General features: G+C 34.1%; 1 protein-coding gene across 1 annotated transcript in view; it reads right to left on the bottom strand.

The window, feature by feature from the left end:
* The window catches only part of LOC125649617 (protein CEPU-1-like), a 55,868-nt gene that overhangs the window by 34,468 nt on the left and 10,347 nt on the right, over nt 1–11,053 (bottom strand). Inside the window, exon 2 of the mRNA XM_056166179.1 lies at nt 645–754. Within this exon, the coding sequence (XP_056022154.1) occupies nt 645–754 (110 nt within the window). The remainder of the gene's footprint in view (nt 1–644; nt 755–11,053) is intronic.

Below are 11,053 nucleotides of genomic sequence, written 5' to 3'. Positions count from 1 at the left end.
ATCCTGGGTGACGTAAATAGCTAGACAGAGGCATGGATTTTAATAAATATAACTTTTATTCTAAACTGCATCTTCATGAGACTCTCTTTTCTCTCTAAGTTGTATCAAAATAAAAATCTAATTACTTTCATGGTCATCCAAACTAAATGTAAATATCACAAGCAGCAAATATATTTTTTTCTGTAATTTTCTTTTGATTTCGGGGCAGGTAGTGTGGGAACTTTCCTATTTGTGCACATATTTCTGCTTTTCAAGAGATGCAAATTTACTAGTTAAATAGGTTTTTTTGAATATAAATTCACAGAACTTTTTAGAAAAAAATTCAAACATGAAAACATGAATAAACAAATTTCGTAAAAACAAGAAATTGAATATTATGATACGTAAAGAAATATTACTTCTCACTACTCACGATATCAGTACTCAAGTCAGATAGCTTTCTAAACAAAATAAATTATACTATTATATTAGATTTCTTTTTATTTATAGGTTGATGAGGTAGTTTTCAGAAGTCAGAGGATTTTCTGGGAATTTTTCTTTCTAAATAATCTGTATTATTTGAAAATTTTGCCCACAAATCATAGCAGAGTCCACTCGTTCGTTATAGAAATATCTTATACGTCGAAAACCGATGTGTAATATACCTTATGCTCTCCAAGAAATTCAACCGAACACGGCAATATGGCGGTTTTACCCACAACAACTGTGATGTTGATCACCGGGACATCGAAACTCGGCTCTAGAGCAAAAGCACCTAAAAAAAATCAAAAATACACATATTAAAGCTTGAAAGTCGCTGACGAACGCCCAAACATTGTGGACGTGTTCGGGAGAGATACAATCGCCTCCCCTGTCATAAAACTGCTTATAACCATCGATTTTTTGGAAATGTTATGCTTCTCAGGAAAAATATCTTGCCAGTCTTTATTACGCGGACCCCTTACACCATCAGTAAATCAGTAGTTATGTTATTTAATATAGGAACCTAGTCGTTTATTTGACGATAATCGAATTGACAAGGCGGGGTTAATGGATTTACATATAATTTCAATTTTCCTCTAAGACTGGGCGCTTCATCATGTTATCTTTTGTGTCACAAAAGTGATGTCGTTCAGTACATCTTTTTTCTAACGACGTAAGGAGCCTCCTCTCGCTCGCAATCGACACACGAGGCGACGGAAAAGTGAATTTCAATGTCCTCTGGACTTTCATCAAGCGGATCAACAAATGAATCTCAATTATCATTCAAAAAGAAGATATATATTTCTACAAATACATTATTGTGATATTTATGAGAATCTAAAAACAAATAGTTCTTTTGTTTCGAATTTAAACATTGTGTTTATTAAAAGAATCCCCCGGTAGCCGTCTCTTTAGACAATTTCAACCTCCATACATAACATTGCAAGAAATTAAAAAATTCATAGTCAAACAACAGTATTTTTATGTAAAGGTTTTTAAGGAGCTTGAAAAGGAACTTTTGTTGTAAAACCATGCAATATGATTAAAATATTTAAGGATGTTGAAAACAAAATATGTAAAGAAATAATCTGATAGACGATGAAAAATCATGTAAATTAACATTTTAAAGAACCAAATCCCTTCCAGAAAAATAAACATCTCATTTGTACTCATGAAAATATTTCCTCTACATGTTTTCAAGAATTAGAATATATCATGAGATGTTACTCAGAGCAGTCATGAATCTAAATCAAAGACTTTTGAGAGTCACTGGGAGATTGGCCGATATCGTGACCAGTGGTTTACTGCGTGTGACCATGAGACACAATGAAGAGGTCCGAAATGTGTTTTACTGGATCTGAATTTTAGATTTCCCTCACCGTGACCAGATCGCGTGGGAAAGACGGTTAACAAGAAGTAGCGGGAAGAGTAAAGAGTCTTCGGATACCTTGGGATACGATTTATTGATTTCTGGAATAAGCAATTTAGACAAGTCCTAAACAATTACTAATTCCGTCTGTTTTCATTTCGTCTCCAAATAATTGTTTTCATTTCTTGAAGGCAAAACTGGTCTAAGTGTCCATAAATTTCCGACAAGATGACTTAATTACTGTTTGTGAGTAAAAGTCTTGAAATTGTAACGAAGCTCGATGCGCATTTTATTCCATTTGCAGAAATGGTTGGGATATGGCGAAAGAAAACACACGTGATGTGTGCCAATCCCTTAATTACAGTCCAAAATGATCTGCTTCCACTTATACATTTAGTTCATTGATAATTGTATTTGTTACTTATCAAATTCATTATCCATTCCTTCAGCTGTATACACACCAAGTCAAAAAGTTGGAAAAAACAAAACAAACAACGCAGAACACCGTTTATAAAAAAAATTACATTTTCAAAAGGAAGAGAAAATAAACTTGAATGCCTAGTATTTGAATTATGCAAAACCTCTTTTATAATCGTGCTCACTATAGAATTTAACTAGTGCTCGCTAAAAAGTGTCACCTGGTGCCCGCCCTGTCTATATATCTGTGCAAACTGTGTTGTCATTCATGCTGTTCAACCCCTCACTCGTCAACTGATGCGCATTCATTTGCTAAAAAAATTCGCGGAGTGTTCGCTTGAGAATGAGTGAGACAAATGAGAAGTGCCAAAGCACTAGTCAGTACAGGCGATATCTAAATCCAATTACAGCAAAATGGTTATAAATCATCTACCAACATTTCAATATTAATAGCTAAAACATCAGTCTTTACAAGTTTAATAAACGCAATCCGTGATATTTAGCAGGTTTTCGCCTGTAGTAACCGTGAACAAGTACGCATGCGCAAACCTTCTAGATGATAGGAAATGGTAGAATCCGATAGGCAGTGTCCTAAAATTCAAATAAGAACTGAAAAATTATGAAATTCCGAGATAAATGTAAAATGTGATAAGTATGTGTGTGGTCGCAATGTCATGAACCGGATGGGCAGCGAAGATTTGATGATGATGATGATGATGATGATGATACAAAAAGTAATCGGAAGTAGATAAATGTAATTGAATGCTGGTATATGTTATATACAATATTGTGTCAATATGCCTGCGACATTATATTCTGGGTTCCGATGCTCATATATTATGAAATGCGAGGCATGGTATATTTTGTCAGCGATGATATCCTGCTGAGTTCTATTACTGATTGGTATGTAAAAAATATCAAACATATCTACTCGTACATGTATGCTATGAAATATCGCTTTAATAGCAAATAGAGGTCAGTTACATATGAACAATTTCCTGGCAGGAAAATATTTTCATACGTGGAATTTTGAGTTGAGTTAAGCTCTGGGGTATTTAGACAAACGTTTGAAAGGATGACAGCAAGGTTAGACAAACGTTTAAAAAGATGGCAGCAAGGTTAGACAAACGTTTGAAAGATGGCATCAGGTATTGGTTTTATCAGTACCCGGCAAACTCATTCAACATACTGCCATTCAATTCACTCTCTGTGCTGCAATTTTTACTACACTGGACCCAAAGTACACGTCGCAAATCACGTGATTAAATTTTAGAATGTGACTGATGCCACGAAATGGATCTCAGAAGAGAATGTTGATTGGCGTTCAGCGATGTGAATAACCTCGGTAATAAACATTGTACTTATGCCTATATATTATCACTGTGTATCATTAAGACGGTAGTTTAAGGCCATATGACACTTGATACAATGAATATTGACTTGCACCAGAATGAATATTGACACCTGTCAAACCAGAGGCCACACAGATAGACCATCAATTCGATAGCCATGCTGTGGTGGAATATTTCTGTGAACACTTTGCCAGATTATTATGTTAAACTTGTCAGATATTTTTTCGACTTGTCAGATCTTCATGTCGACTTGTCAGATAATTATCTTTAATACCAAATTGGCATGTTTATGTGATCTACTTCCACCAGCTGGTCAACATACTCTTTTGACAAGTCGACATGATTATCCGACAAATAAGTATAATTTTTAAACAATTAATTATATCGTCTTATCAGATAAGCATGTTGTCCTATCAGATATGTCGACTGGTCAGATAAGCATGTTGTCCTATCAGATATGTCGACTGGTCAGAATCGTATTACATTAGATAAAACTTTAAAACTCGTTTAATTGACAAGTCGGGATAAATATCTGACAAGCCGACTTAACTATCTGACAAGCGGTGACAGAAATGCGCCACCATTTCACGGAGATTCCAAGTGGTTTCATATAACGACAGTCCGATAGTTTACGGAAAGAGAGTTGTTGTCCGGGTTAGATTCACTACCGCGGTTATCTCTGTCAAGGTCTGGGTTACTTAAGGTGACAGGCACACCATTCCAGTGGTGTAACTTTGAAACAATGTGAAATAATGAAATATTCTCACAATAACCATGAGAAAAGGCTTCATAATAGTGGCAAAGTGCTTGTGAAAAAATTATCATATTTCATTGAACTCCTTGTGATGAAAATTTTATTTCTGAAAATGCGCTCATTTGACGACTTTATTGCACATATCCCCATTCAATGTGATGAAGAAAAAACTCAGAGTTTTTAAATGCCACTGGAAATGGCGATCACTTATTAAAACAATCAGTATCACAAAATGGAAATATATTCCAAAGACAGCGCCCAGAAAGCATGGATACAAGTAATGAATCAAACGGTTTATTGTTCATTCTTGCACTTCAGTAAAATTTATAATTACAGACTAGACACCCCGACAGCAGCTTATAATATAATAAAGTCCAGTTCTTATGCTCCTTTCTGATATACTTTATTCGTGTAACGTGATCACTGATAAATAATATATGATACATATGTACATTTTTATACCGTTTGTTTCGCATATTGTGGAAAATACGTGAGTAAAATTGAGACGAGCGATGATCCAAGTCCTTGTCTTCTTACTTAAAATAATAAACTGGTCTGACCCAAGAAAACTTTATGAGACAATTGCAGTTTAAATGGCAGCACACGAACAGAACGCTCCTGTGTGCGTGATTGTAAGATGTATGCAATGATAATAAACACAATACGTAAGAGTGAGTATAAGAAAATCAATGGCAGCCCTAAGTGTCAAGATAGAAGATATACCTTAGATAGCCGACTAAATAAATATCACCACATCAAGTCAAAAGTGATGGCTGATTACGAACCCACAAGAGACCCCGCCCGATAAAGCCCGGCTAGCGCGCCCTCTCACGGGGGATTTCGTACTTTAGTAGTCAGTTTTCTTTTCTTTGCTACGACTTTCCGCTTGGTGGTGCTCTTTTTCACTGTCTCAAGGGTACGGCGCAGAAACGGAAAACACAAATTACTAATAACAGAACCAAGATGGTCCAGATCCGATTCGCTTTCCAATTACTGTACGATATGGTGTTGGAACATCATTCCACCATCATAAAAATTGCTACAGTAGAGAGTACAACACAGATTCTCATTGATTCACTCTCAAGACAAACGTCATTGGAGAGGGCTAGACGAGAAGGGTTTTTTTTTCACTCTAAAGCTCTGAATTTTTTTCTCATATAGAGACAAATTAACAGGAAGAAATAGATTACTTGAAGAAGATTGGAGATCTAGAGTCCGAACTACAGGGTGTCTTTCACGAGTTACTTTGTAAATGAAATTTATAATGATTTTCTACAGTATGATAAAATACCTTGCATCTATATTACAAACCTATAAAATGTATGAATATTCATCAATCTTTTGTTAAATATCATAAGTTATGATTTAAAAAAAAAGATTTCAGTTGTAACTGTACACAGAGTATATGAAACAAAGGCTGTTAAAATTTTATGAAATTGTCCATTGCACAATGGTGGCTAATTTTCATAGGGTATCTTTATGTTCGCAGGTTTTGTTAATTTCGCGGTCGAATTAAGTGTTGTTCTTTATGGAAATATATTTTCTAATATTTTTCAAGGATTAACGCTCTTCATGAAAGTAAGCAGGAGTGAAGCGTTGCAGTTCATATTCTCGTGAATTTTTAAAAATGAAATTAAAAATAAAATGTAATTTTCATATTCATTTCTACTTTCTCTTCTGTCGGGAATCCCAGCAGTTAAAGTAGACGTACTATATCTGTATTCATACGCGCATTGTTTACAACTGCAGCGCATGAAGAAATGTAAATTATTGCAATTTGTAAAGATATCAAAAACATAGGAAATGTGAATAGAATTCAATGAGTTCGTCTTTACTATGAAAAACCGCAAAAAGATACCTCGCAAAATTTTTAAAATTTGCGGAATCTTTCGAAGCATAATGACACGATGTACAAAATATCTGAACATTTTCGTTCAACTTACACGACGATGTTTCGAGGTTTGGATTAATAAGGCAATGTAGGATCTAATTGCATCTTAATGCTTAAAATGGAGGGGCGTGACCTAGAATATGAGGTTTTCAAAAAAATCAATTTGAAATGTTAAGAACTCTATCAGCGTATATCTGATGTGTTAGTATAATGCAGGAATGGTTCTTAAACTCAAAATCAATATCCATTAGAAGGTGATGAAATTTGTCATGTTCATTTGATTTCTGTCTTAGTATATCATTTACTGTTTAACATCACAAGACAATATCCTTTTCATCGAAACCACACGTGTAACATTTAAAGTCTTATGATTTGTCAGATAAAACTGCAGCTGATCAGAATTTTTATTCATGCAAATACAAACACGTCCCCTATCACTTCATCGCAGGAGCGGCACCATTGAAATCAAGAATCCCATTCAAACATTCTCATAAATCAAGTACAAGGCGGTATCATTTCATCACAGCGTTATAAAAAAATATAAAACACCTCGCAAAATGTTTGCCGATATCTGGCCGATTGGAGAAATTAATATGACGAGAGAACTGTGGTCAGAATGTATGACGGGATTTTCCGGCATTTAGTCGGGGGTTTATTTGACCATTTCGCTTTATTCCCAGATTCTTTAGTTATCGCCCAGATTTTACAATACAATGAAACAATAGGCATCGATTTCTGTCATTATCCGCTTTATCTAATATTAGGTGTAATTTTACAGCGGTGAATAAAGCAAAATGCCAACAACGTCCAGAGATCTCGCGAGACGTGGCCGAGAACGTGAAAATACTCAAGGGAAACCCTCTTTCTGTGGAATTAGAGGTATTCAGACGTGAAGCTCCACACCTTTAATATCAATGTCATTAACTTAGTCCACAAAAACAGAACATTTCTCCCAATCTAATTATCACCACCAAGAAAAAAATTGTCAAATATAGCATTCTTTAGAACCAAAAGTAATATTTCAGTCTCAAGCCGAGCATGAAAACTAACCATGAATTCGCTATGATAACCATACAATGTTTAGGTGTAAAAAGGGAAATGTGAAACGCGTTCTCCTGGGTGCAGTGATGTATGTTTCTCCCGTCACGTGCAGTGATGTATGTTTCTCCCGTCACGTGCAGTGGTGTATATTTCTCCCGCCACAACGCCATCAGATAAAGAACGTGCCCACTCCACACATAGCATGCTGGTTTGCAATCAACAGAATTGATATCTTGGAAAGTATTTCTGCTTGACCAGACAAACAATTTGTATATAAACCCTTTTATATTACATGCATGATAAATTGAAATAAATGAAGAAAATTGACGGAACAATATTGTGTCAGTTCTATATAAGGAATCTTTGATCAAGTTATGGACAACCTCGCTCCATCTGCATAAACTGCGAATAGACATATATAAATCAAAAATTTCAAATTCATCAAATCCATGTAAAAATTTGATTTTAAAAAGTCAATAAAATTGAGATTAGATTTTGAATATGATTCATAATGTCAATCAAGCATTTGTCTAATGTTAGTCAGCAAAGGGTTCATACAAACCACCATTAGTCTATTCTCAGTGCATAGTTCCGCATTTCAATATTATATATAGTACTAGTATTTTCTTTAATTCTGTCATTTCCTAGACTCCCTCCTCTCTTTTCAGTGATTTATTTCAACAATTCATTGGTTTTATGGGTCTAAAGAAATCCCACATTTAACATTAAGTTTAACTGAATCTAAGATAAGTATCATCGGGAGCTCCATAAAACAGTATGTTCACCCAAACTTCAGTATATCTATTAAATGCCCGAATCTCTTATACATCTATCTTTGTATACATTATGCCCCAACATCTATTTTGTGCTAATGAACATATATATGCATGTATTATTTATATATTTATACCCTTGGAAATATTGTTTATATATAACTACAAAATTTTTAATTTATGTACCATTGTGAATGGTTTGAGCGAATAAAATGAAAAAATGGAGGCAGAGATGGGATTAAAACATTGCATTATTTGTTATCAAATTTTTAAAATATCTATCCACAAATTATAGTCTTTGAATTCTGTCGATTTTCAAAACGTCGGTGTTGATTTCCAACTCGCAGCCCTTTCTCGGAGGTTCGATAGCTAGCTTTAATAGAATGTTCCGTCACATAGATCAAAAAGTTCGGTATCTAGCTTTTGGATGTCTCATCACTCGGTCCTATACAATCGATATTTACAATATATGTAGCTTTAAGACAGATGTCTCAAGTTTGCAGATTGTTAAATTTAACTTTGCCAAATGCATAGGAATGATTTTTTAAGGGGTTATACCATCTTGTAAGAAATTACATTCGAGTATGATTTCCTATTTAAAAAACTGGAAATATGCAATGGTCATATCTTTAACAAAGTGTGCACGTGAATATAAGCTTAGCATCTAATGGTGTTGATAATTTGCTACGACGTGCAAACCAATATTCTCAACTCATGTTATTTCAAAATTCATGTGCATACCGTTGCGTATCATCAGCACGAGTTAAAGTAAAATAAAAATTAATTTTAAAAAAAACATTCTATGCTTACTCAACAATGAAATATGCCTTAGCGATGTTCATATTTTGTGTTTTCACACCTTTCATAGGTACGTCTTTGAAGACGGTATCATATACAGTCTTCGTACAATACACTTCCTCTCCTTTGTGATTGGTAGAAAATGTATGATGTGCAAATTCTGATTGATTTCATTGGTTGAAATTCTGTTCAACGCAAGGGAGATAATTTCGTGATGATCTAATTTACGTACGACTTATCAATTTTACAGGATTTTCAATCTTAAAAAAGAGAGAGAAAACGAAGAGAAGAAAGAAGAAAAAATGCAATACAATGAAACTGACATTTTAAGGAGGTACTCTACATCATCATAATGGCTGACTTCTTTTAAAACATGGATGAAAAAAATCAATATCAGCAATATTTGACTTTTCCTTTTCGATTTAAATACCTAGTCGAGTAGCTCAGTAGGTTAACATACCGACTACTGTAGGTCGCGGGTTCGAGTTCAGCAGGAGTTATTATTAGTTACACAGTTAGTTAGTGACCTGATACGGAAAAATACATGGTGTGAAAAGTAAACCCGTATCGGGCTCGGCTTCGCCTCGCCCGATACGGGTTTTCTTTTTACACCATGTATTTTTCCGTATCAGGTCACTAACTAACTGTGTAACGAATTTATCACGTCGAAGACCTCTAACTGTATATGTGGGGGTCTATATCATACAACTTAGTCAAATGTCTTTCCTTTTGACACGGCTGCAAGTCGAACCCGACGATAAATAAAATTACTCGACCAATACGGATTTTACTCGCATGATACGGTTTTTTTCATGACGTCATGTGACCAAGATCTGACCAATTAGATTTCAACAATTTTGTCTGAGGCGTGATAAAAATAAATTTCAGAATACCTTCAACTAAAACTGTATTTTTGGACAAAATAAAGTAAATTTGAAAAATTTCAACTGCAAAATATTGTTGTACATATCCTCCACTTTTCATCTACTTGATTTTATATAAGATTTACCGTTTTAGAAAAGTTTGATTATATGGCCATTCAATAAAAATATAAATACTTAAAGCATATCATACATTTATATCAGTTTACAGTATAAGGTTGTTCCTAAAGACGGCAAGCTTTGTTAAAAAGCTATACTTGTTACCTAATACGATTGAAGAATTCGTGCTTCTGACTAGCTGAGATCCAACAACCTAAGAAAAAAATAGCGTTATTATCTATACATGTATTCACCTGCATGTGCTTTCGAAGTAAATAGGACATTTTAATTCTCCAATATCAGACCAACTATACATTGGGAATTTCAAAATTGATACTCTTGGAATACTGTATATACATGTATAGTTGAAGTATTTTACAGTCTTCGGACAATGCACTTCCTCTCCTTTGTGATTGGTAGAAAATGCATGATGTGAAAATTATAAGTTATTTCAATGGTTGTTCAACGCTAGGGAGATTTGTTGATGATCTAATTTACGTACGACTTAACAATTTTACAAGATTTTTCAATCTTAAAAAAGAGAGATAACGAAGAGAAGAAAATTGCAATGTAATGAAACGGACACTTTAATCTTATTCATAGCAACTATCAATTCTATAAATCAATAAATACACATGTTACAGAAATTGTCTTTTTGCACGCTAACCTTAAAATTCTTCTCGATAAAATTTGGGCAATCCTCAGCTATTTAGTATTTTGTGTTTCTTGCTGTGCGAAAAATAAATATCATTCTATTATTAAAAAACACTGAACATCTGCTTTTCTCTGTTTTCTTGAGGTTCAGAGGAAACAATGCTTTATATGTTTAGTACGAATAGCATCATGTCTACTTCAAGGTCACTCTAGAGAAATCCTTTTACGCAATCAGTAGTTTCTAGCAGGAGTGTTTAAATCTTTTATCTTATATGAGATTTACAATTTTAGAAAAGTTTGATTGTGTGGTCATTTGATAAATATATATGAATACTTAGAAAATATATGATACATGTATATCAGTTTACTGTATAAGGGTGTTCCTAAAGACGACAAACTTTTGTTAAGCTATATTTCTTATCTTTTGATCACTCACGCGTCTATACTCACTTCAAATGGAGTAACAATTGTTGAATTTTAGTAACATTGAACTCGATTTCAAAGATTACCGACTAGGTATTGTTTAGTAAGTTGTACATGTTCTAGAAGTCGGTTTTAATTT

Source organism: Ostrea edulis, chromosome 5 (assembly GCF_947568905.1).
Source record: "Ostrea edulis chromosome 5, xbOstEdul1.1, whole genome shotgun sequence".
Taxonomy (NCBI): domain Eukaryota; kingdom Metazoa; phylum Mollusca; class Bivalvia; order Ostreida; family Ostreidae; genus Ostrea; species Ostrea edulis.
This window is presented reverse-complemented; position numbering and strand designations above follow the sequence as displayed.